The 27901-nt window shown below is 45.7% G+C and overlaps 1 protein-coding gene across 1 annotated transcript in view; it reads left to right on the plus strand.

The window, feature by feature from the left end:
* The window catches only part of BEND6 (BEN domain containing 6), a 487762-nt gene extending 480637 nt beyond the window's left edge, over positions 1-7125 (plus strand). Inside the window, exon 9 of the mRNA XM_078646806.1 lies at positions 6179-7125. Coding sequence (XP_078502932.1) covers position 6179 — 1 coding nt within the window. The 3' untranslated portion in view covers positions 6180-7125. The remainder of the gene's footprint in view (positions 1-6178) is intronic.
* Positions 7126-27901: the final 20776 nt, after the last annotated feature.

Consider the following 27901-nt stretch of genomic DNA (forward strand, 5'->3'; position numbering starts at 1 on the left):
GGTAGTAACCGTCTCACACGAGACACTACCATGGAGATGGAATCCCTGACACATGCAGCTCTAGAATAAACATAACACTATGCCACTTACAATTGGTATGAAGACTTGCAAGATGCTAGTGGTCGAGAAACCCACTCTAAGTCAGCCCTTTTCTCCCATACCCTCCGGGCCAATGAAGAATCTGTGGCATATGCCAGATATGTATAGTGCTGCGAAATGAACAGGGGTTCTGCCCATATTACCCTCCCATACCTGGGCAAGGAACATCAATTAGATGAAAAAGTAGAACAAAAAAGGTATAAAGGGATAAATTAAACAACACTACTTCATAACAGGAAACAATTTATTAACCTGTTTTTTTAAATGTTCTTTTCTGCCAATAAATGATTATAATTTTAACACAGGACAAAATATTGGGTCAAAAAACCGGGGGGGAAAAAGAACCAGACTATATACAGTAATCAAAAAAGAAGTAATTACAATATATACAAATATACAACTATGTACCCTAAACACAAAAAAAGTAGGAGGGGGTGAAGCAAACACTGTTAATTATCTGTCTGTTAATTATCTGTCGACGCAGTCGCGGTCGCGTTTCCGCCAGTTGTGTCTTCTGGCTTCGTCAGGACAAGGGTACTGTAAAGAGGTGGTATACGTGACCCCCCCAACAGGGAGTGCCGAGGCACCACCCTGAGGGCTATAAAAAACTTCTTGCACCACGGAGATGGGTTCACGCGTTCCTTCCAAAATATCCAATATAAGGGGAAGAATGTCGAGTATTACTTCTGTGTGTAAATCACCACACTTAGATACACGCTCTCAAGCAAAGTCACCAGGGATGCCTCTGGTGCTGTAATTCCCCCAAATCACCCGCGGTCAAAGGGAACCTTCAGTATAAATCACAGAGGCTCCGCCGTCCGTTAGTCAAAAGACAATCTCCTATGTATAGTGCAGCTGAGGTACTTGACTTCCAGCTTCCCACTATGGAGGTAAAACACAACGGCCTGAGGGAAGTCCTGCCTTCCTGGCCAGACTGCTTCTGAGACTCGCCTACCTTTTAATGAGATCTTGACCAATACCTTACTAGGGGCTTGGGATAACCAGCCCTCTAATTAACAGACAAATTGCGAAACTCCATCGTCCTGCTCCAGGGGACCTAGCCTTTCCATCACAGCACCCTTCTCTTGAGAGCCTCATAGTGCAGGCCTCCACCAGATGGGCCAACCCCAACAATTTTCCTACCACTCCACCTGACAGGGAATCAAAGCGAGTGGAAATATTTGGTATATGCCTCTTCTCAAATGCCAGTTTGGTCCTACGGCGGATTAATGCTTTCTAATCACTAGGCTGCTACACTCATGCCCTCTAGGACCCGATGTCGTAAGTTCTCCCAGGTGTCCCTGAGGATCTTCACCCTGTTCTATCAGAGGCTATTCAGGATGGTTGTGATGTGGACGTGTTCACAATTTTTTGTGACTTGCACACCACCGACATGTGTGACTAGGTTCTATTGGGTTCTTGGGCGATGTCCAGTCCTCTCTGATGGACATGCCTTTCGATGGCACTCTCTTTTTTGGGGATACGACTGATTCTGCCCTTGAACATTTCAAGGAGAGTAGGGCTACCGCTTGCTCACTGGGCCTTCCACTAAGCCTTACCAGTACCACTTACAACATTCTTTTCGTGGATGCTGCATTCCCTAATGCCAGCATATACCAACCCAAAAAGAAATAAGGAGTTTCTCAGGAGAGGCCATGGTGCCCACCGTCCCTTGGCCGAGGCCAGCATGCTGCTCAGACCACCATTCCCCAACCCACCTGTAAAACCCCTTTAATGTAACCTTGCAGGGTTACAGCTACCAGGTGGGAGGCAGAATCTACTGATTTTATCTGGGCGGGCAAACAATCACATCGGACAGGTAGGTCCTCCATATTTGTTTGCAAAGGTTGTGCCTTACCCTTCCTTTCATTCCTGCCACTTCTTTCAAAGTCTACCCAACAACTGACAGAGGACCATCTCTCCATTTTGCAGCAGGAAGCGCAAGGCCTTTTGGCCAAAAGGGCTATTGAGAGGGTGTCAACGCCATAAGGAGGACGTGGTTGTTATTTCCGCTACTTTCTGGAGTGCATGAAGGATGGAGGTCTTTAGCCTATTCTAGATCTGCTGCCTCACAATTTCTTCCTTCGCAAGGAGAAGTTCGATATGCTCATCTTGGCCCAGGTCATGTCTGCCTTCCACCTTGGAGACTGGGTAGTGGCATTGGACCTGCAGGACGCCTATTTCCATATCCCTGTTCTGCCCGTTCATTGGAGCTACCTGTGGTTTGTGGTGAGATAAGAGCATTTTCAGTTTGCTGTGCTCTCCTTTGGTCTCACTAATCCCCCTCGGTATCCGCAAAAGCGATGGCGGTGGTGGCAGCTCCAGTGTGCAAAGAGGATATGAAGTTCCTCGAAATCTGTGTAAATAACTTGCATGTGTAGGTGGGCGAAACAGCACCACAAGGTGGTCGTCCTACCTTGAAGGAAAAAGGGAGGGGGAATTTCCCTTGTCGGAATTAGGGCTCTCACACACCTAGCAAGCTCGGTGTCATGCTTCATCAGATGAGCCTGCCCCTCGTCAGGTCGGCGCTGCAATACCTGACGGGCACCCAGTAAGGGGCTCTTTGGCGGGGATCTTTTGTTCCTGGCGTTGTGTGCAGTGGGGTAAGGGCCTAGTATGTTTAGATGTGAGTGGGTGAATTAAAACAGGTTAGTTAGTCCGAGTGATAATTTACTCTGGAAGGTAAACTGCTTGAGTAAAAACAAAAAGAGTGCCACTAAACTAGATCTAAGGTTTCTAGCTATGTATGCTCTACTCTCCACTTCAGGGATGCTAGTCTTCCCCTGCATTGTCAACTGGCTGTTGAAGGCAGTCGACCACCTCCAGATGACGGCAAACCTCCAATCATCTTTGGGGTTCACTATCCATGTTTGAAAGTCACCTATGATTCCTTTTTCAGAGGGGCTCTTTCATCAAAGCCATTCTGGACACAGTTCGGTTTCATGCCTTTCCCCGGTAAAGAGAGTCCAGGACATTCAGGCTATGATCCCAATCTTTAAGCTTCAGTCCTGGATTTCAGCTAAGTCAACTCTGAGGCTGCTGGGACTGATGGCCTATTCCATCCTGCAGATCAAGCATGCCAGGTGGCATATGCAGGATCTGCATTAGGATTTAAAGTCCTAGTGAGCCTAACACCAAGGAGATCTCACCAACCAAGATCTGCAGTGGTGGCTACTGGACTGTGATTGCATCAGCAGCTGACCCCTCTCTCTTCTACACCCAGAATTGATAGTGGTGACTGATGCATCACTTCTGGGTTGAGGCGGCCATTTGTGAGAGGTGGAGATCAGAGGCCTCTGGTCTCCAGCGAAGTCCCAGCTCCATGTAGTGAAAGCCTCCCTGCCATCCTTTAAGGGGTGGTATTAACGTCCTCAACAACACCCCCACCCCCGTGTGGTACTGCAACTAGCAGGGTGGGGCGGGGTCATGGACCCTTTGCCAGAGGGCCTTGTGTCTCCGGAAATTATTATGCGATGTTACATCGCATGTGATTACAACGCGGTCGTTACAATGACCCTGTTGTTATAATGCAAACCATTACATCGTTTCTACAACATGCTGTAGGAGCACTCAGGACTTAGGAATAGTATAATTTACTATTCCAACTCCAGCTTGTGCAGCAGTAGGTAGGGTGTTGTAACAGTAAATTATACTATTCCTTGTTTTAGCACGCCCCCCTACAGCAAATCGTATAAATGACTTGCGATGTAATGGTTTTCGTTGTAAAAAATGCAGTTGTTGTAACAACTGCGTTGTAATCGCATGCGTTGTAGTGCATGCGATGTAAACGCTGTTTCCCCTGGAAATGGCTGCACCACCAATGAATGTCTCTGCTAGTGAACCACCTGGCAGGCTCATTAAAGGTGGATGAACACAGCCATCTGCACTTAGTGGATCACAAGTGGCAGTTACACCCAGAGGTGATGCATGGTCTCTTCCACAAATGAGAAGAACCTTGGCTCGATATGTTCACCAGTGCTGAGAATGCACAATATCAGCATTTCTGCATTTTGGAGTTTCCAAGGCTTCTTTTGCTCTGAGACATGTTCAGCCTCAAGTGGAACTCAGGACTCCTGTATGCCTTTCAGCTGATACCACTCCTGACAGCTGAACATCTTCACCCTTCCTCCAAAGCTAGTTGATGTCATCTTGGCAGCCAGTCGTCCCTCTACAAAAACTCGATATACCTGTCATTGGTATACATTTGTGACTAAGTGTGGAACTCGCCATATTAACCCCAGGAGGACAAATTGTCTGATGTATTATTATTTGTTGTGTATCTTGCCCATCAAGACTTTGTTTAGGGCACAGTTAAAAGTTATCTTACAGCTCTCTCTGTCTTCTTACAGTTGCCTGATGAGCCCTCTTTATTTAAATCACCTGTTGTGATGCATTTTTTGAAAGGACTCAAACACGTTTCCTCATCTCTGTTTGTTACATCCCAATGGGACGTCAATCTTGTTTTAACGTACCTGATATGTACTCCATTTCAGTCACTCACAGTTGCCCTGTATAGCTTCACACCATCAATACTGTATTACTAATTGCCATAACTTCTGTACAGCGTGTGAGTGAGTGAGTTTCACGCTGTGTATGTGTTCATCCATCATACACCATCCTCATTCTCGACAAGCTGGTTCTGCGTACTAGGGCCTCCTTTCTCCTAAAAGTTGTGACACCATTCCACGTCAGCCACACCATCACTCTGTCAGAGTTCTATTCTCCACCTCACCCATCTAAGGGGGAGGAGAGACTCCATAGCTTGGACTTGAAACGAGCACTCAGCTTATACATTAATCACACCAAAGACCAACGGGTGGACAATCAGCTCTTTGTGGAGTTTGCTGGTGCAAACAAAAGCAAGGCTGTGCAGAAGATAACCATCTCCTGCTAGATCATATTCTGCATTAACATTTCCTATGCACCGGCGAAGGACTGCATGCCCATTCCACTAGGGCCAAAGCCGCTACCACTGAATTGGCTCACCGAGTCGCTGTCCTAGCCATCTTCCATGCAGCCACATGGATGTCACTGCATACGGTCATGTAGCACTATTGTCTGGACAGCCAAGTCTACAGAGAAGAACACTTTGCCTACTCTGTCCTGCTGGACATTCTGGTTTAAGTCCATCCACAGCCCACCTCCCTTAGGTACTGTTTTGGTATCTGTTCAAAATGTAAGGAATCTGTGGCTAGATGTCTCTATCAGAAGAACAATTTACTTGCCTTCTGAAATGCTCTTTCTAGTAGAGACTCAATCTAGCAGCAGATTCCTCACCGACACTCCACTCCTCCTCGTTCTGTGATTGGACTGTACCGCCAAATGAGATCCTAGGTCTAGGAATCGGCACACTGATATACTGATTTGCTTTTGGGGCTCCTCGTATGGAGGCGCAAACAGTCTCAAAAGCAAACGACAACAGCACATGAGAGTGGCAACTTTCTAGGCTTGAGCATTACTTCCGGAGTGGAAGAGCGTCAGAGCAGAACCGTATAGCACCACTTTCAGATGAACTACGAACAAGTGTTTTGATACTGGCTGATGCCTGGGGAATATTCAAAAGGTGAAGAATGTGCAGCTAGGTAGATTCTCTACCAGAAAGAGCATTACCGAAGGTGAGTAACTTGCTTAATTGTGCTTAATATTATTGTTATTCTATTTTTCCCGATCAACGAAACACGTGCCGGCTGGAACCTGAACAAGCAAAAGATATTAAAAAATACACATGATGCTAATGCCTATGTTGAATATTTGAAGTCTGAAAACTTGTTAAAATCTGTATTTGGTGTGCTAGGATTTTGAAAATAGTTATAGGATCGGCTGATCTGATTGGTGAGGTTTTGGATGATTGCCTCCATCCTGAGCACCCATAAGTGACAAATACTTAAACACCTAATACTGACCGTAATTGGTGAAGTGCCATCGAGACCCAGGGTATAATCATCCCAAATCATTTACATTATTGTTATCCTACTTGAGTTTGTACTTGGAAAAAATCATCTTTAAAACATTAAGATTAACTGTTGTATTCCATCAAATTTCCTCACAGCATTTAAATCTTCTGATGTCATTTTCCTAGATAAAATCCTTACACTTCTGAGGAATCACTGCCTGTTTGATAAGCAATTGTGGAGAAGCAATGAAGCGAAGAAACAGCTGCAAAACGGACTCTTGCTTGAGGAATGCAATTTGCTCATGGGAGTTTCTCAGAATGTGCCATTGTGCCATCAAAGAACGTCTCCTGTGCATACATTGTCAAAATCAGGCTTTCTCTCAATATTACGTCCCAAGGGTTTTTGCTTTCTCTTGTTTTCATCAACAGTAAGTTATGTTCCAGGGATAACTGTCCAGATATGAGTAATTATCAGGCAAGTATGTGACTTCTTTCATGGATAAAAATATCCTCTTTGTGCCATTTCGAAAAGGCATTTGCAAAGCCAATATATCTAGCCTTGGCAAACCTGCGATTTTTTATCATTGTTTATTTTTATTTTTTTGCGAACATATGTAGTAGACATTAAAAGTGAACATATAATAAAAAGTAAACAAATAAATATTTGAAAATGTCTAAAGGTGGCATTCATATATTTACTAATAAACTAAATGCTTAATGACCCATCAGAAAAAAGTTATCCATTGCTGAAATAAAAAAATAAAAAATCAAGTCAGACAATGGGTTAACAACCCTGGCACTGAAAATGGCTATCTTTTAAGCAGATGTACAAGTGCAAGAGCAAAATGACATCACTCAATTTATAACAAACCATTGGTTGAAGTGGGTTAACTCTTTGCCCCATACTGTAGGCTATTGTAGATGGAAGCAAAATGTGGATGGCATTTGAATATTCAAATGGATGAAGAGAGACCACCGAAAATCTCTCTGTCTATGTATATATGTATGTATTTTAATTCTGATTTTATTTTTTGTAAAAAATGAGGCTGAAGAAAAAAGCTTACGCTATCTCTAGGGAAGACCTAAAAATGTACAACTTGTAATTGTTAGCCTGCTCAATGGACCAAGCAAATTATCGGAATAGAAAGTAGTAAACTTGTGTTTATAATGAGAACTTGTTTTTTCTTTTTTTTTTTATAAATTATATACAATTACAATTACTGCTGCACGGTTAACCACAGCTAGCATAGATCATTAGTACAGTGCTGTTTATGCGGTAACCCCCTTGCTGGTTAGATTTTTGATAGAGCGATAGGTGTAAGGAGGAAAGGACAGAAAAGTTAGAGATGAGAGAGAGAAAAAGGTTGCAACATTTACTACACTTTTCCTGACATCATTCTTAGATATGCGCTTTAATCTTAAATTTGCGGCTGATACCTGAAACGTATGTAGAATCCAATTCAGAACTGCTGGTGTCCTTTTGCAAAGTTTCCATTTCATCAGAAAATAAAAAATATATATGTGCTATAGGTGGTCTCCTTGAGTTATGGCTGGATTTTCTTGCGTGCGATTAAAGGTAAACTTGTGAAGTAAAGATTATACAAATATTATATGTTGTAACATCATATGTTTAGTGTAATCGTTATCATCACATGAATGGACCAACCTTATCCTTAAGTTCAAAAGCCTATTTACAAAAAGGGCCAAATACTGGACCTATTTTTTATTCTTTTTTATGCAGCTGAATGTTAATTAAAATATGTTAGGAATCAAAACAACAATATAGTGTGACAAGTAGGGCAACTGCTCCTTGACCCCCAAGGATTCAGCTCAGTGAGCAACATTTACAACAAAGAAATCCTCTAATGTTGAATCTCCAGTTATAACAGGTAAAAGGAATATGTTAAATCATAATGTGGTATGCAAAAGATTGATATTCCATTGACTGATAGGAAATGGGTTCTCATGACAACACGCCTGTGTTGTTCCCCCTCACTCAAAAAAGAAAGCATGTTAGAATGCCCAGTAGTACAACTCCTGCGTCCCAGATTGCAAAAGGCAGAAAAAACCCATAAAATGACGAGCGGATAAGAAGATGAGTGAAGTGATAAGAGAGGGCTAGAGAGCAGGTATTCAGAAAAAAAAGGAGTGTGGAAAAGGGTCTAAAGACTATTCTAAAGTAGGGGACAGAGAACCAGGAGGCGGAGTACAAAACAGGGAAAGGAACAGTTCCAAATAAGGAGACAGATAGAATGAAGTTCAACAGGGTATGGCACCGAGAAAAAATATGGCTGCAGCCTCCCTACAGCACATACACAAGATGAACAGAAATCTCCCAAAATATAGCTATGAAACTTATTGTTCCTCTGTGCACATGCACTAGGGTGGCCTCAGGTTTCACGGTCAGGGTATAAATGAAGCCTTTATTCTGGTGGTACATGCAGGTGCCCCAGCAGATCACCTCCACTAGTACCATAGAATCCACTGAGTATCACACTGGCTCACCATGTCATATTTGGGCTAGAATTGGGTTTACAGCAAAACACACAAGATGATGGATGGAATGTTGCACAATGGCAAAACATACACCCCCAGTCACAGATCTGGGTTTAATCCATTGTTATTTTGCTCACCAAGTTACCCCAGTTCAGACATGGCCATATGCAAATCAGTCTTGACCGTGTGCCTCATGCGAACAGTCCAGCCCGAACTGCCAAGCCATGTCTTACCTGGACCGGAATCAAGTATCCTAGGACCGGTTTCTGGCTATCAGCCGTCTTCAGCCAGGATAGCTTGACTCCAGTGGCTTAGTAAGCACGGGACCAACGTCTGGGCATACCCTTCCCACATAGGGTGAACAGCAAAACACACAAGATGATGGATGGAATGTTGCACAATGGCAAAACATTCACCCCCAGTCACAGATCTGGGTTTAATCCATCGCTATTTTGCTCACCAAGTCACCCCAGTTCAGACATGGCCATATGCAAATCAGTCTTGACCCTGTGCCTCATGCGAACAGTCCAGCCCGAACTGCCAAGCCATGTCTTCCCTGGACCGGAATCAAGCATCCTAGGACCGATTTCTGGCTATCAGCCATCTTCAGCCAGGATAGCTTGACTCCAGTGTCTTAGTGAGCACGGGACCCACGTCTGGGCATACCCTTCCCACATTTAGTGAACAGCAAAACACACAAGATGATGGATGGAATGTTGCACAATGGCAAAACATTCACCCCCAGTCACAGATCTGGGTGTAATCCATCGTTATTTTGCTCACCAAGTCACCCCAGTTCAGACATGGCCATATGCAAATCAGTCTTGACCCTATGCCTCATGCGAACATTCCAGCCCGAACTGCCAAGCCATGTCTTCCCTGGACCGGAATCAAGCATCCTAGGACCGGTTTCTGGCTATCAGCCGTCTTCAGCCAGGATAGCTTGACTCCAGTGGCGCAGTGAGCACGGGACCCACGTCTGGGCATACCCTTCCCACATAGAGTGAACAGCAAAACACACAAGATGATGGATGGAATGTTGCACAATGGCAAAACATTCACCCCCAGTCACAGATCTGGGTTTAATCCATCGTTATTTTGCTCACCAAGTCACCCCAGTTCAGACATGGCCATATGCAAATCAGTCTTGACCCTGTGCCTCATGTGAACAGTCCAGCCCAAACTGCCAAGCCATGTCTTTCCTGGACCGGAATCAAGCATCCTAGGACCGGTTTCTGGCTATCAGCCGTCTTCAGCCAGGATAGCTTGACTCCAGTGGCGCAGTGAGCACGGGACCCACGTCTGGGCATACTCTTCCCTCATAGGGTGAACAGCAAAACACACAGGATGATGGATGGAATGTTGCACAATGGCAAAACATTCACCCCCAGTCACAGATCTGGGTTTAATCCATCGTTATTTTGCTCACCAAGTCACCCCAGCTCAGACATGGCCATATGCAAATCAGTCTTGACCCTGTGCCTCATGCGAACAGTCCAGCCCGAACTGCCAAGCCATTTCTTCCCTGGACCGGAATCAAGCATCCTAGGACCGGTTTCTGACTATCAGCCGTCTTCAGCCAGGATAGCTTGACTCCAGTGACGCAGTGAGCACGGGACCCACATCTGGGGGTTTTGCTGTTCACCCTATGTGGGAAGGGTATGCCCAGACGTGGGTCCCATGCTCACTAAGCCACTGGAGTCAAGCTATACTGGCTGAAGACGGCTGATAGCCAGAAACCGGTCCTAGGATGCTTGATTCCGGTCCAGGGAAGACATGGCTTGGCAGTTCGGGCTGGACTGTTCGCATGAGGCACAGGGTCAAGACTGATTTGCATATGGCCATGTCTGAACTGGGGTGACTTGGTGAGCAGAATAACGATGGATTACACCCAGATCTGTGACTGGGGGTGAATGTTTTGCCATTGTACAACATTCCATCCATCATCTTGTGTGTTTTGCTGTTCACCCTATGTGGGAAGGGTATGCCCAGACGTGGGTCCCGTGCTCACTAAGACACTGGAGTCAAGCTATCCTGGCTGAAGATGGCTGATAGCCAGAAATCGGTTCTAGGATGCTTGATTCCGGTCCAGGGAAGACATGGCTTGGCAGTTCGGGCTGGACTGTTCGCATGAGGCACAGGGTCAAGACTGATTTGCATATGGCCATGTCTGAACTGGGGTGACTTGGTGAGCAAAATAACGATGGATTACACCCAGATCTGTGACTGGGGGTGAATGTTTTGCCATTGTACAACATTCCATCCATCATCTTGTGTGTTTTGCTGTTCACCCTATGTGGGAAGGGTATGCCCAGACGTGGGTCCCGTGCTCACTGCGCCACTGGAGTCAAGCTATCCTGGCTGCAGACGGCTGATAGCCAGGAACCGGTCCTAGGATGCTTGATTCCGGTCCAGGAGAGCTGCGTGTTAATTAGCAGAAGTCGAGGCTGTTCCCCCATAATGAAAAAAGAGGACCCTCTAGAGCAATTAACTGGGGTACAATGGGAACCCCCCCATGTCTGACATACTCAGGGGTCAGGATTTATCACAACAAAGATGACCTACTGGAGGGAAAAATAGGGTGAGCAATTGGTTTCTTGAGAGCCTCCGAGACTTTTTGGAGGACGCTCCCATTCTTGGTGAAAGGAAGAATAGCTCTCCTAAAGATGGTGGCCCTTCCACAACTTCTTTATGTTTCTCCACACTACGTTTGTGGATCCCGGGAGCACAGTTCAGGGAACTGAAAATGCTGAATACTGAGTTTATCTGGGGATCAGGCTGAGATCAGGTGGTGTTGGCTACACTGCAGTGCTGATGGAGGAGGGGAGACTAGCGGTCCCGGATTTCAAGCTCTATTACATCTTGGCCCAGCTGCAGTGTCTATCCAAAGAATTGCACTTGCGGCAGGGGTTATACGAGTGGTGTCATGTCTCTAACGGGCATTGAGAGCGGACCAACAATTGCTTCTGGCCGCGTTGAGGACTAGGTGGGAAGAGGACCTTAACTTCCTGTTATGAATGAGCCACTCTTGTGGTTGAGTACCCCATGATGACCATCAACTATCACCATCTTAAACTGACTTTAACGTGTTATTTTATTTTAGCTTTAATGTAGAATGATCTTACATATGCCTGCCTAGTGATAACAATTATGGAGTAGAACAGTACCCTTTGATATGAGCTCTTACTATTGACTTCGACATGGCTTCATGTCAGTCTTGCTCTCTGACTTTTTCTTGCTTTACGGCAGTGTTTGCTATTGGCTTTGACATGGCCTCTTTATGTGCATGACAGCGCTTGCATAACTGACTGCATTTTCTCGACTATCGCCATTTTCTGTGCTTCACAAGGTGGGGAGAACAAAGCGATACCAAAGGGGATGATGGACAGAGCGCTTGAGCAAATCAAACACTCACCCTCAGTCAACTGATCTAGGTTTAATCCATCATCATTCTTTAGCTCACTCCACCACCCCAGTTCAGACATGGCCATATGCAAATCAGTCTGACCCTGTGCCTCATGGGAACAGTCCAGCCCGAACTGCCATGCCATGTCTTCCCTGGACCGGAAACAAGCATCCTGGGACCGGTTTCTGGCTAATCAGCCATCATCAGCCAGGCTAGTTTGAATCCAGTGGCAGAGTAAGCAAGGGACCCACGTCTGGGCATACCCTGCCAACTTAGGGCGAACAAAGCGATACCAAAGGGGATGATAGACGGAGCGCTTGAGCAAATCAAACACTCACCTCCAGTCAACTGATCTGGGTTTAATCCATCATCATTCTTTAGCTCACTCCACTACCCCAGTTCAGACATGGCCATATGCAAATCAGTCTGACCCTGTGCCTCATGGGAACAGTCAGGAACGAACTGCCAAGCCCGGTCCTCCCTGGACCGGAAACAAGTATCCTGGGACTGGTTTCTGGTTATTACCCGTCATCAGCTAGGCTAGCTTGAATCAAGTGGCACAGTGAGAAAGGGACCCATGCCTGGGCATACCCATCCCACTTAGGGTGAAAAGTGCTACGCGAACAAATGATGGACGGAATGCTGAATAAATCATACATTCACCCCCGTCAAAAGATCTGGGTTAAATCCATTGTTCTTTTGCTCTCCATGCCAACTCATTTTAGACCCAGCCATATGCAAATCAGTCTTGACCCTGTGCCTCTTGGGAACAGTCCGGACCGAACTGCTAAGCCAGGTCCTCCCTGGACCTGAAACTAGCATCCTGGGAGCAGGGTCAAGACTGATTTGCATATGGTTAGGTCCACACTGGAATGGCATAGTGGGCAAAAAAACAATGGATTTAGGCCCAGATCTCTGCACTGGGATGAATATCTGAAATTGTTCTGCATTCTGTCCATCAATTGTTCTTTTTGTATTTGTCACCCTGAGTGGGACGGGTATGCCCAGACATGGGTCCCGTGCTCTCCATGTCACTTGAAGAATATTTTAAGGTTGTGCCTAGCTGCAGCATGCATACGCTGCTCGCTCTGCAAGACTGCTGTAGTAAAGTATGGGAGAGAAGCTGCGCCCACTCTCCTCCCATATTTTTCGTTGACTTGTGTCATTGTCTTTCGTAAATGCTGCCTTCGGATTCGTTAATAGGGGTGTTAGTCCCTCCTTAGTATGGCCTTGTCTTCATTTGTACCCTCCCATGACGACTGGCCCCTTTACTTCGGTTGTTACACAGGACCTGTTATTTACTCTGTAAGCACTATTCACTTTATTGAATTACTCTTACTACCTTACTGCAGGCCGGACATGCGCTGCTACAGCTGAAACCACTAGTGTTTTTTAAGCAGTACGGCTGCCCCCGTAACACGGGCGCCCGCTTTCAATCAATTTAACCTGGCATTACCTAGTGTCGGTTTCTACCTCCCCAAGTAAAATGGATTTAGAAATGATTAGCAAATTAAGTCAATTGAATACCATGTAGCACATAATCGTGTGCTAATGGGCTGAAGCTGACAACAGCACATCTGTGTTACATGTAATGTGTACTAAAGCCACCAGATAGGTTAATTTCAATAGCCTTTTTTATTAACAACAACACCACCACCACCAATACCACCACCATCAATACTACCACCTCCACCAAACGCACCACCAACATCACCACCATCAATCCCAATACCAAGACTACCACCAACACCACCACTAATGACAATGACAATGATTCTTTATTTGTGTAATTAATAAAAACCAATACAAAAAAAAGATCAATATAAAAGAGATAGTTAAAATTGAATAAAATAGTGATATATATACACGTCTTATTCCTAAAACCACCATTTGGTGTTTTGTTTTATGAGATGCAATAAATATTAGTCCTTTAGATACGCCGGTCAAACTTTCAGTGGGAGCCAGACTGCATAGGACCTTCTTCATGATAGTTTCCATGCGGTGCAGAGGTTGACCTGTCCATTAAGGCTTGACGGGCATGATAGATGAACTTAGCAAAGTTGGCCCTATGCTTCACTGTGTCCAGCAACTATAGCTGAAGGAGGCCTCCTTTGCCGTCCGTATGACCAGTTGGAGGAGAATGAGCCTTAGATGTATTCGGCTGACTGGCAACAGGGTAGTACAGCATAGTAAGATATGGGCCAGTAATTCACGCTTGTAATAGCAGAGGCGACACTCCGTAATCGCTGGTCCTACTGTCACTGAAGGATACAGATGTTTTAGAGGGAGCGCGTGTAGTCTGGCTGCAAGAATCCTTTGTAGGGCTTGCCTCCCCACCGGCTGCGTGAGATTTGATTTGAGGCCATATGATGTAGAAGGGGAACTTTGGGTCTCATGGAAGCCTCTAGCTGTCAGACCTTTGATGTCCAATTTACGAGAGCATGATCTTACTTGCTTTTTTATTGATGTTTTAATAGTGGTATACTTAAATATATTAGGATCCCAGTTCTCTATAGCTAGGTTCAAGAGATCTTTGGCTGAGGCAAGACCAGTTGACCACGGGTTGCCCAGGTTTTGGAATATTTTGTTTATAATAGACTTCATTGAATTCTCTGAATCCACAGTGGTTAAATAAAAATATTAAAATAAAAATATTAAAAAATTTTGTCAGGCTTGCCAGTTCTTCCAAAGATTGTCAATTAAGGTTAAATTCCAGGTGAATCAAAGTGTTCCTTGTGCATGCTGGAAGACAGAATAGCTTTTTGTAGGCTGCACAGTGGATCTTTTCAAGGTCTTGCACAAATTTGCCTGGGAACGCCTGTATCGAATAGTTGAGGGAAGGTAATCATTTTGCCTTCCGGACTCGTTGAATGGCCGTAGTTGTTGGACTGTACAAAGTGGCATTAAGTTTACAGATGGCATAGGTAACAGTTTTTACCGGATCTTAATTAGTTATTGATATCTCGCAGCTGGACATTCCGACAGGATCTGTAAATGTGTGGGATCGATCTGATCTAAGGGTTATGCAAGTGATAAGATCAGGCATTTCTGTTTGTACAACAAGTCCTGCTGTGTGGGGGCAATAAACTACGTCCGCAAGTCTTGGTTTACAGCCTGGGACCGGATCGAGTGGCCAGGTGCAGTTGGGGGCTATCAGAAGGGCCTTCTCGAGTGTGGAGGATGAAAGGACAAACGTGTTTAGGGCAGGAAGTGGCTCCGGGGTCTTGTCACGAGGACAAGGTTTTATGACCTCAGAGCATTTGGTCATGCTGAATCAGGGCACCGGGGATGGTTGCGAGGTCAGGGTGAATCGCAGGTGACTCGCAAAGCGTGAGATGGCCGCGGCACCTAAAATGGATGCCGTTTACGTGCGGACAGTGGCTCTTGTTAGGCAAGATGGCGCCGGTGATGTTCACGTTTGTAAGCTACGATTTAACAGTCCTCCCTTTGAACATTCCCAAGACATCTTGCTAATCTATTTCGATCCCCATAATGTTCTGTATCTCTGTGTCATGTATTACATTAATTAGTTCTATGCGAGAATCTACAGTCTTGGGGCACAAAGAGTTCAAACATAGAGAACACAAGGGCGGTATGCAGTGTAACCCCAAACAGCAGCCACATATTATAAAAATCAGAACCAAGAGGACCATTAATATTTTCCACCCCCATTCTTTTAATATGCCCCAAAACCAGCTTCCAAGTGTCCAAGTCTCTTGTTCTTGATGGATCTCCGATGCCAGTCTGTGCAGATGCTCGATCGCCTTATAGACAGAAGGCGAGCTGTCAGGGACAAAGGTACAACAGCTGGCACCGATGATGTGGCATGGTCCTCCACGGTCTGCTAGCACCACATCTAAAACAAGACGGTTTTGCAAAGTCATCAGGCGGACCGCTTGAAGCTCAGCAGTGTTGTTGGTGAGGATGCCAGCTCTTACATTCAAAGCTGTCTCTACTGCTTGAGACAGGTGTCGAATGGCCCGGCTGTTTGCCATCGGACCCCAAAGTGGAACAAGGCCTTAAACTGTGTCGAGAAACTGGGATGCACCAGAATCTGCTTGGTCTGTGTCTCCGGACCGTTTTTCTCGGTGATGTCCAGCAGGTGCAGTGTAGGTCGGAGGCAGAACAAAGGAAATGTAGCAAGTGCCCCCCCAGCCTTTTGGGAGCCAGGTGTAGGCGTTAGTACCACAGATGAAGTACATATTGGGTGATGCAACAAATGAAGGGGGGTCGGCAGTGTGTAGAGTCCTGGTGATGCGACAAGTACTGTGGCCCACGATTTTCGTCCCATGGCCTTCGACGCAGACAAGACCTGAGAGGTTCACCACAGATAGGGCCACAGTTGTGGTTGCAGCTGTTCTTTTCTTTAGAAAGGAGAAGGTGGGTCTAGCTGGATTAGTGAACACTTGCATTTCCACTCGTTCTTTTGCAGGAATGTTCATTGGGAAGGTTGCATTTGAAGTGAGAGGACAAAAGGGAACAGCCGTTCTTCCAGTTTTGTTCAGCCAGAACTCGTTATAGAATTGTTTTATTGTCCCATCGGATGTGGCATTGTCTTTGTAGCTCTCTTGTAGGAGCATTAACCAAGCAAGGCAGGACCCATGAACAGAGAAAGGTGAAGGGATGAAAGGAATGGAATGTTCAGTGGCATGTGGCAGCAGCCCACAGACCCAACAGTTGGTAGCATTTGCAACAAGATTGTGCTGGTGCAACAGTTGGACGAAAGAGTTATTCCAGAACTTTCTACGTCGTTCTCGGAGGCGTGGTGACAGTGACACCATATAGTGTTCTTTTTCAGTGGTGGGTTGCACAGTGGGCATCAATGTTCGATAAGCAGGAGCACTCTCTTCGATGATCCAGATTGCGACCATTAGCAAGAGGCTGGTGAGAGATACTGCTATGAGTGTGATTGTCTTTATTGTGTGAATTTTGGCAGTCTTGGTGTCGTTGCGGCGGTTCTTCGGTCGTCCGGGATCTTCTATCATTTTCAAGGGTCTCGATGACTCACAGGACCACATACTTCGTCTAGCGTATCTCCTGGTAGCCTTTGTAGTGTTGGCTACCTATCTGAGACTTTTGACTTAGTTAGTGGTCTGCGTGTCGAGACGCCCTCCTTTTGTCGACCTCAGGTTGTACCCTTTCTTGGATAGTACAGTGGGGACGGGATACTCTGCCAGTTCTAGAGTCTCTGTCTGTGGGTAGCAGTTCAAGGCTGGTCGATCTTTGGTCAGGAGCTCTTCTTGGACGTCCACTTCCTTGCTGGTTGTCAGGGTTGGTGAAATCCTCCGACAGTGGTGGGCGTGCAGCCAATTTTTCTTCCCTGCTACTCGAAGAGCAGTTCGGGTGGTGATGAGGACTTGCCAGGGGCCCGTCCACCTGGGTTCCAGACTCTTCGACCTCTGGAAATTTCTGATCAAGACGAAATCCCCAGGTCTGATATCATGTCCTGGGCCCCTGGACACGTCCAGAATGGCATGCAGCACCTGTTGGTGGATAAGCGTTAATTCGTTTGTTAACTTGTACAGGTAATCAGACATTAATATGTCCGGGACATCATTAATAGTGGTTGGTTTCGGTGCCGCCCAAATGTTCATAGGCCTGCCAAAGACTACTTCATATGGTGTCAGTCTGTGTTTGGTTGGGGTGGAACGCAACGATAGTAATGCCAGTGGGAGTGCGTCGGGCCATTTCAGCCCAGTTGTGGCGACTATCTTTGCCAATTTTAACTTTAGTGTGGCATTGTGTCGTTCTACCAGGCCCGCTGATTGGGGGTGAAAGACGGCGTGGAACTTTTGCTTCACCCCTAAGCCTTTCAGAATGTTTTGAATCACTTCTGCTACGAAATGGGGGCCATTGTCACTCCATAAAATTCGACAAAGGCCGGATCTAGGGAAGAATTCCTGTAGCAACACCTTAGCAGTAGCTTTGGCAGTATTGTAGGTATATGCTTCCACCCATTTGCTGAAGGCACACACAATAACTAAGACGTATTTGAGACCATGGCACCTTTCTAACTGTATGTAATCCATTTGGAGGATTTCAAAGGGGTGGTCGGGGACTCCAAACCCTCCCCGTGGTACTGCTGTCCCCTTCCCTCGGTTGTGTTGCAAGCACACCATTGCATTGCTGTTCCAAACGTCTTGCTGAGTCTGCAATCTTGCTGTTATGCCATACCCTCGTGATTAGTTCAGTCATGGGGCGGATCCTATGTCTGCGGGTAAGTGTGCCATGGTCAATATGGGGATCAGATAGGCGTCTGGTAACAGCCATTTGTCACAGTCTTTTGTCCTCCGGCAGCCTTCCTCATCTTTCAGACCCACCCGTGCCCATTCAGTCAGTTCGCTCTGTGTGCTTGTCATCTGTATGTCCCTTACGGTCGCCCTAGCATCAGTCCAGTGTTCTGCTTGTGACCTGGTCACATATACGCTGTAGCGGGAATTCCGTTCTCCTACAGAACTGTGCATAGAGATTTGGCACCTCTGCGAATTAGGATGGCCCAAAACTCACCTCAGTACCCAAAATCCCCTTACCAGGCTAGCTACAGTGTCTCATTGGTCATAACAAACTCCCAATGTTTAGACAAACCAGAACATGAACTTACGATACCTCAGGTTACGTGGAACACATGAACACTCTTTCGTTATACAATCATTTCAAACCAGAACGTGGAGTAAATGAGGACACGTGCACATTTGAAATATTTATTTACTAATGCCGTCTTCTCAAACGCAGTATCTTAGATAATACAAGGAAACATATTATCAGAAGCAAAGTTATCAGCATAGTTAATAGTTCATAGAAAGCAAAAGGTGATAGCATGCTAAGATGCTGTAACGAATAGGGGTTAACAACACCTAATTATCACCCTCCGTAACTAACATATTATATTAATATCTAAGAAGGTCTCTTTGGGTTTTAGCAGGGTGGGCCCTTACCTCAAGATTCTAGTATGAAGAGATCACATCATCTTCCACCAGCTCTCTGCATGCGAACCGCATCAAGTGTGTATCTGTGCCTTAAGCCAAGCAATATAAAATGCGCCTAAAGCCAGAATTTTGGCAGGAGCTGCACTTATGTTATGTTTATGAAGGTGCGGAGATCAGACCTCACAACAATTCTGTGTCGAGTTATCCTTGAAGCTTCAGCACTCTCTGTACAGACATAGTTTACAAAGCAAAGCTGATATCAGAGCAATAACATAGTATTCTCATATAAATCACAACGCTCTTGTAGGTTGAAAGCTAAATCAACAATTAAGTGTCGTGTGCAGAAGCAGCAAAAGGAAAAAATGGCGTTTAAACACATAATAAGCTCATGCTAACTTAACACAGTATATAGATAAGCAGTAACTATATGACACCCCCCCCCATGATCCGAGCATGGATAAGATAAGATAAGGGCCTCCTCATGAAAGCAGAGTTCAAGAGCGATGGGCAATATCATAATTCTAAAATTTGATGAGAAAAAAAAGTGTCATGAAAATATTCCAAAATGTCAATACAGTTTTCACTTTTACTCAAGCCAATAGGCCCGGGAGGCAAAAAATCCAAAGAAAAAGGTGTCATGATCAGAAACCAAGAAAGTTTTTTAGGGCAAGACCGAATATGCAGCAACGGCCTCCAACATGAAGACACTGTCCTCATCCGAAAACAGTTCAGCCATCCAATTTAGTAGTGGGAAAGAACATACGTGCTCTTCTAATACCGGAGCCTCTATTACCATCAGAGGACAGCTCGGTGGGTTCTCAAGAAAGCTCTGTGCCAAGAAATCTTGCGCTGCTGCGAGTATGTTCCAATGACCCATTAGTCCATGCATCGCTGCCAAGGCCATAATCCTTTCGCCAGAACAAACCAACTCGTGAGTAACGACGGGACTCATCAGCTGATTAAAATCGACGTCAGGAGAAACCGTCTTACAGAGACACAAATCAATGGCCCAGTCAAAATCGCAGCTGAGGCAATGAAACACAGGCTGGACACATGTAAAATAGGAAAATCGAAACGATAACCCATATGCCGTGCTTAAAGTCGCAAGCGGCAGAGTGCCATAGTATTCAAGCATCCTGTTGCGAAACAGTGCCAGGAGGGGCTGCGCGGCTTCTTGCACAGGAAGGGCATCCATGTTTAATAAAGCAAAATATCACCAGAACGCCCGCCGCCAGTGCCAGCAAAACCGGGAATCCACCAAACAAACTCGAAAAAATGGAATGAAAGAAAGCAGGAATGACCCCAAATATTTTCTCAAATGTTATGTTATGTTATGTTATGTTAGGGCTATTTGTATTGCGCACGGCTGCTCCAGCGAAGGAGCGTCCCGGCGCACCGACAAGGTGGCGAACACAACACAACAGAAAACAGAAAATATTATTTAAAAATGGGGGTATGGATTTTAACATAACTCAGAGAACAGAAGGGTTTTAGCGGCCTTGCGGAAGGAAAGCAAGTCGCCAAGGGTCCGGAGTTTCAAGGGGAGAGCGTTCCAGAGCGCGGCTGCCCGCACCCTAAAAGAGCGACCCCCCGCCCGACCCGATATGAAGTCACAAGACCACTGCTGACTATCTTAAAAAAAATGCGCGAGCCCACTCGTGGAGGATGCGTTAAAGATTGAATGAACCAATTCGCTGATATGCAACGGCAAATCAGTATTTAAAAGGGCCTGCACTTCTGTGCGGGTGTTAGCTATGTGAAGCACAAATGTTTCTCGTGCCGAACTCAAGGCCACTTCTTTTTGGGACAAAAGAGCTCTTATTCTACTCATGCCGTTGAACTCCGCAGTCAAGGTTGGGATGCGCGGCCAGATGGAAACATCCCTTTTCCCATGCGGGGGTGGGTACAGTACATTTTTGCAGCAAACCACACGTTGAGATACTGTCACCACATAAGCAACAACTTTAATTAACCCACAACAATCCTCATTATTTAAAAGTAAATAACTCCCGTTTGCCAGTAAAGTGAAAGTGGGCATGATTGCGGGAACTGGTGTTCCTTTCAAAACACAGGCTAAGTTAGGGCGGTCCTGGTTGCAAGAACCGTGTAATTGTATGTGTCTACACATTAAAGAGTGATCTGGTGTCTCTGTGCATTCCTCCCCATTCAAATAAACTTCCTGTCCGTCTTTTATACATCTATAAGTAAATGGGAGGGACCAGACTTCATGGAGGAAATCCCTACCTAAAGGTTCATAACGACCTATAGCAACATAACGCATACAATTTGTAAATTTATATAAAGCAAATGGTAATGTTATTAAACCGTGGATAAGCCACGTTGCAGCAGTGGCTTCTGCCACAGAAAAAGGCAAAGACTCTAATCTTTCAATATGTAACATGGAAAATGAGGCATCACGCATAGAAAGCAAGCGCTGCTTGTCAGTTAAATTAAAGGGGGCAAAGAGGGAGGACACATTCATGTAGGTCCATGGCACCTTGCCAGACTTCAGTGTCTGCAGGGTCCACGCAAATTGCATGATAGAACGCAATTGATTTTGACCATGGTACAATACAGACACCTCATCCTGCACTATATCCAGTACAGAGGACACAATGTTATCTAACGTGTAAATGCGGGAAGAAAGCATGTTAATACTATTATCTACCACTGCAAGCACTTTTTCTAGATTAGCTTGATCAATAGCTCTAAGGCGTGTCGCCGCCTCAATCTGTGATGTTTTCCAGATTTCATTGTAAATCGCATATATCCATCTTTTTGATCTACCACTAGCCGGGCCTTTTATGAAATCATTTAAATCCACATCTTCATTCAGTTTAGAAAGATGTAGTTTAACCGCAGCCAAGGTAGAGTGTTTCAGCCAATTTTGACATAATTTGCCAACTGAGTATGTTGTGACAGAGTGGTCAGCTTCAAAAAGTGGATCAGGTCTGACCTGTTTAAAGCCATCAGATAAACCCAGAAAACGGTGCTGGCATGAATCAGCACTTCTGTGCCACATCAGCCAACCTTTTGGATCCATACTGGATATGTTAAAGGATGAATTTAGCAAAAGGGTCTGCAAGTCCCTAACTGAAAACTGAGTAAAATTACCCCAGCCAGAATATTCTTCTAACTCAGGGATGGTAGGTGTATTTAATTTTTTAGAAGTAGCCAATCCAAAGCATGTTGTCTGTGAAATAGAGGAATTCAAAAACAACATTTGATTCGGGATGAGACAAGCACGATGCAAAGCCTCAGTGCCTTGTACCTGCCAGCTTTTAGAACCCCAAACTGATTTAAGGTCAATAGTTTCCTTCCACAATTCATAGCCGCCAACAGCCAGCTGATCGAGAAAGGACTTCGAGTACAATAATTTGGTATCGGTAAGTCTAACCTTGGACATAGGCTTCTGTGTCATTTTAAAATAAAAGGACTCAGGATTGGACTGATTGAAGTCGGTAAAATAAGTGTACTTTTTCAAAAAAGTACTGGAACTGCCTTGTTTAGGAGCTGGGCAATGCTCCCATTGTGTAAAATGTACAGTATTCCGTCTGGAAGTAGTTTTATGTAAGAAGTGATTGCCAAAATGTTGAAAGCAAAACAAATCACCATAATTAGCAGATTCTAAGTACAAATCTTCAGCATCAAAGGCAGCATAGCATTTCAAATCAGAAAACAAAGTCTCTGCGGCCTGAACATCCCAATCATCAGAACGTATGTTTTGTTTCACTACATCCCCCATGTTCACTCTAAGCACATTAGGGACATTAACAACCTCCGTAGGGCCATGAATTTGAAATCTAACAGCATCCCACACAATTCAATCCAGGACAGGCCAAGCAGTGATGTTAACAAACGTCAAGTCTCTCTTCAGTCTATGTGCAGAATGCGACGAGGAAAGGGGGGGGCAAAGTTCCATTGAGATGACGAATGCATGTTCTTTCCTCAACATAGTGTCCATTGATAATTCGAAAAAAATAAAACACAAAACCAATTGACATAAAAAGGTAAATTGAAAAAAGTACCAGCCAAATATATGTCCAAGGGGGAATCACATTTTTTTTTTAAATAGGCTCGCATAAACTGCAATCCGTGAGGGTTTCTTCGAGGCATTAGAAACAGTGTCAAATGAAAATCTGGATTCAGTGGCCAAACGTGTTTGCAGGTCAGGCATAGATAAGTCAGTGGGGTAAGTGTAGTCTATTTTATCATGGTCAGTACCAGGCAAGATACTTAATAAAGGACTGGAAATTGCAGGTAACTCGATGGTCACTCCGGTTCAGGATTAGAAGCAGTGGCCAAAACAGAATTTCTCACAATGGAAGGACAGGAAACAGCCGGTGTCATACTAAGAAGAATCGGCCACTCTGTGTATCTTGACATTGTCAATTGAGATAAACCTGTTTTTCTTACGACCTGGAAGTGGTGGTAAAATGACTGTTCTTGTGCCCTTCACGCCAAGGACGGGAACCGGAGCTCTGTAGGAAGGACAAAATTCTTTCTTGTTATCGATCTTCTCTCGAACCAGTTCTCCAACTTGGGGTAGCCAGCCAACTACCGGGATCTGCAGCGCAACATCCGATGCGGAGGGCAAATGTTCCTTTGCAAGACTGTCTCTGGTCTTTTGTAGATCCTGTAAAACATTGCAATGTTCATCTACGTCAAAGGTTGTCGCGCGAGCCACGCAGTCTAGACCATCAAGGTCAGGGACGTACATCTTGATGCCAAAGAGCATTTCGTATGGGGTCCGACAACCCAGAGAGCTTCTAGGGAGATTATTAAGAGCAAGCTGCACGCCATTGAGGTGGGCCAGCCAGTTTCTGCCAGTGCCTATAACTCGAGCTGTCAATGATTGCTTTAAGTCACGGTTCATTCGCTCCACTACACTATTACCCTCAGGTCTGTAGGGAGACGAAAACTTGACTTGGACCCCCATCGAAGTCATGGCATCCTTATACGCCTTAGAGGCGAAATCCGGACCCTGATCCAAATGGAAGGTTTCACAGGCAAAAATCCCTACAAAGACACGCAAATCTCTTATGACAGTCCGTGAATCAGCGCTGCGATGTGGCCAGACCCACACGAAGCGTGTGCATGAATCAACTGCTACTAAGATGTACTTATACGCAGTATCAGAGGAAAAAGGACCGCAGTGATCTAAATAAACACAACCTAGTGGTTTATTAGATATGTACAACTGTGTCTGTGGCGGACGCGCAGCAGTCGAAGGTTTAAGTTGCTGGCAAATGTTACATTGAAGGACATAGTCTTGCGTCTGTTTGTACAGTCCACGCCACCAGAAACGTTGTTGTAATTGAGCCACAGTGGCCGAGACGCTCGCATGCGCAGACGCCACACCTTCTTGCGCCGCTGTAAGCAACGTAGCCCTGCGATCCGAGTTGGGAATCAAACGTTCTCCAACTTCAGGAATTTTCACAAAAGGAACCTTTTCGGGACTTAAGTGGTATGTGTACTTCGAAGGGAATCCCGTAGGATGCTTACCTCCCTTCTCAGTGGCAGCAACAGCCGCCAAGATGTCATCATCAATCTTACTTTTGGACCGTGTAACTGCTGCAACTAAATATGTAGATACCGCTGATTTCGCCGCCTCATCAGAAAGCGAGTTACCGACAGCGTGAACTCCCACACACTGATGGCTGAGAGTATGAATTACAAAAACGAGTGGCAATGTAGCCTTAAGCTCAGCCACTCGAACCCAGATCATCTTATGTTTTATTGTGATACCCTTGGAATCACGAAAATCATTCTGAATCCAAAAGAACAAGTTTTCATTGTAAGACTGGACACAGTAGTAAGAATCACTCACAATAAGAGTAGTCACACCAGGATCAGCGTACTCCAACGCTAGTAAGAGAGCACGAAGCTCTGCCAATTGTGCGGTGCAGTCCCCTAGAGTCTGCGTGTGCACTACTCTGGACTTGAACTCATCGTTCACCATGGCACCGACCACAATGGCGCATGCGGAAACGTAGGCATGTTTAGAGCCATGCGCAACCTGCGCCGAACCATCAGTGTAAATTATGCAATGGAAGTCCTCCAAAGGTCGCATAGCTAGGGGAGCAGGATGAACGAATTCATACTGCAAGTACTCCTGCGACCGTAATGAGGCGTCAAAAATAAACGTGACATCCGTGGACGTCAAGGAAGCAGCCCATTGAATCCACCGAGGGTGCAAAGCTTTAGAATTTGGTACACTGGCTTTCGTGACTGCCTCTAAGTGAGGACAGGGTGTAACAACCAACATGCGTTTTCCCTGTGACAGAGCACGTTACTTAAGAATCGCCATCTGTACAGCCGTTAAAACTTTCTCCACAGTGGAAAACCGCATTTCAGCCGAAGTGTACAAGTGTGACTTGTAAGCAATAGGTACTGTGTCTCTTACATTAAAAGTGAGGTACGTGAAACCCACCATCCCTGGAATGATTCTTATCACCAGGTTAGTGCAATTATCACGAGTCAGTAAGAATTTAGAAGCGAGCAGATCAGCCTGCAAGGATTGCAAGATGGCCGAGTGCTCAGGCAGCCAGCATGACTTGGAAAAAGTAGGTTGTATCAAAGCATACAAAGGCTTGATACGCTGGGCATATTCCGGAATGTATGTCCTCTCGAAATTTAAGAAGCCCAGCAAAGACTGCAATTTTTTCAGCGTCGTAGGAGCGCGCAACTGTGCGCATTTCTCCAAGAAGTGAGGTGCCAAACCTCTACCTTCATTGTTGAGCTCTTAGCCCAGGAACAACACTGTGTACTCTGCAATGTGCGATTTTGCAAAGTTAAATTTGTAACCCATGTCTGCAAAGGTACAAATAATGGAGTTCACTCGACACAGATGCTCCCAAATTTCGTCGTCCGTGAGATATATGTCATCCACATACGAGCAAGCATCTGGGTCGATCCTCTCTAAGAGAGAGACTATGCGGGCGGTAAATATACCAGGACTATTCTTATAGCCCATTGGGAGACGCCGAAATTGTTTTTGGACCCCGGCGCAAGTAAAGCTGGTCCATTGGGAGCTAAAGCTATCCAATCTGTGGGCATAAAAACCGTTGGAAATGTCAAGCGTGGTCTTAAAACGCTTACGCACAAGACTATCCACTAGGGCAGAGCCGTGAGTATTCTGTACAGCACAGTTACGGCAATGCGAGTTTAAATGCCGGTAATCCAATACCAAACGATATGAACCGTCAGGCTTGTTCACAGTAAAAAGAGGGTTATTCATCGGTGACACACATGTTTCAATAACTCCCTGATATTCTAATTGTTCAAGGATTGCCGCGACGGAAGCTTTGGCTTCACGCCGTATGGGATATTGAGGTTGAGGCTGCGGCTGAGACCGTAAAGGAATCTCGTGGCATGGGGACAATTTATCCCAACCACATTGGTTGCGGTACAGAGCCGGTGCTAGAGCCCTAGCCCACTCTTCCGCAAAATGTGGCGCATGCTCCTTCGAGACAGTGTTCGCGAAACTAGGGAGAATTACCTCCTCCCCTCGCGGCGCTGCGAGCACAAAAGGTGGGGGCCAATCAGCCTCCGAAAGCAAAATGTCATACGTAGACGAAAGATTTTCCCAAAATACCCCTTTGATGGTACGTTGTATGTCACCTTTTATTAACAGGACAATTTCATAAAGTCTATCAGGGGGAGCAACTCTTGTATCAGCTGTTTCTATCACAACATAAATATCAGTCGCTGTCACCTTCAGTAGTGGACGCTTGGCCTCTCTCACAATGGTAATCTCCGCTGCGCTGTTCAGCAAAGTCAGAGCCCATGTCAGATTCCGAAGCTGCGTTCTCACTATCTGTGGCATATCGATGCGCTGTTAAAGCCGCGACTTTCTTTTTGGCAAACTGCGGTCTCTTCGGCGTTGAGCCGTCCTGCTGTCCTGTGCCGTCTGTCTGGCGGGGCTGGTCACGACCTTGCTGACCACCCCGACCCCTTCCGCCTCCTCCACCACCGGTCTTCGGGGCCGATGAATCCTGAAAGGAACGAGGAGAGCGTTGATCAGAAACCCGAAATCGATCAGGTGATTTAATCGTCGCGCGATCGCGCAAGTCATAAACACGTTCTGTTTGAGCAGGCATCGGCGACGCAGGGTGAGACTCCTGCTTCTATTGTTGTTGCTGTTGCTTACCCTGTTTCTGTTTTTTAGGCCAATTTTGTTTTTTAGACTGGGGCTGAACTTCCGTTTCTGAAGCCTGCCCTTGGGGTTGCTTTTTTTCTTTCACAGAAAAAGGCTTTAGACCCTTGCTATTGCGACCCACTTTTCTATAAGCAGCCACAATAATCCTCGCTAACTGCCTGGGTTTATCGGCATCGGGAACCGCCTCCAAAGCATTAGCCACCTGAAAGTTCACTGCATCCCCCTTGACATTAGCAAGAATGAGATCGCAAACTATATCAAAGGAGCCACACAGGTGCATACCCAATTCAACCGCTGCCTCCGGTCCGTGATCATCTTGAACACGCTTTATGATCGTAGGCAGGACAGCCATAGACGGAGTGCCATAACACCTCTCATAGACCGTCGCAAATGTTTTTCCCCAGGTCTCACAGTCAACGAGGTCGGGGGCCAAATCCTTCGGTAAACTAATCGTTAAGATTCTATGTTTATCACCAGGAGTTGTATTAGGAAATACTGCTTCCTGCTGGTCAAATTTCTCGGCAAGCCAGAAAGGAAAATCATCTTTCTCCTGGGGACGCTTACCAAATACAGCATTGACCATCACTGGACTGAGCTTTAAACTGCCCTGTCCCGCCGGAAGAGCCGGACCCCCCGGGGACCCACCCGGGAGATGACGACCTATGTATTGCACTAATGCACGAATCACGGCAATAGAAACTACATGTAGTCTACGAACCTCCGCCAAGGTACAGTTGCCGTGTTGAGGATGAGGAGTAAATCCAGCCAAAACAGGCCCATTTGCGCCTGGAATGGACAAAGGACTTAACTTCGGAGCGGTCAAAGAATGGGGTAGGGCGCCACCAAACCAAACGCGATGCTGCCAATGATCAATAGGAACCTCCAGTGCCCTGTACGGAGTATATTCATTCGGCACAGGT

The sequence above is a fragment of the Lissotriton helveticus genome, chromosome 6 (assembly GCF_964261635.1).
Source record: "Lissotriton helveticus chromosome 6, aLisHel1.1, whole genome shotgun sequence".
Taxonomy (NCBI): domain Eukaryota; kingdom Metazoa; phylum Chordata; class Amphibia; order Caudata; family Salamandridae; genus Lissotriton; species Lissotriton helveticus.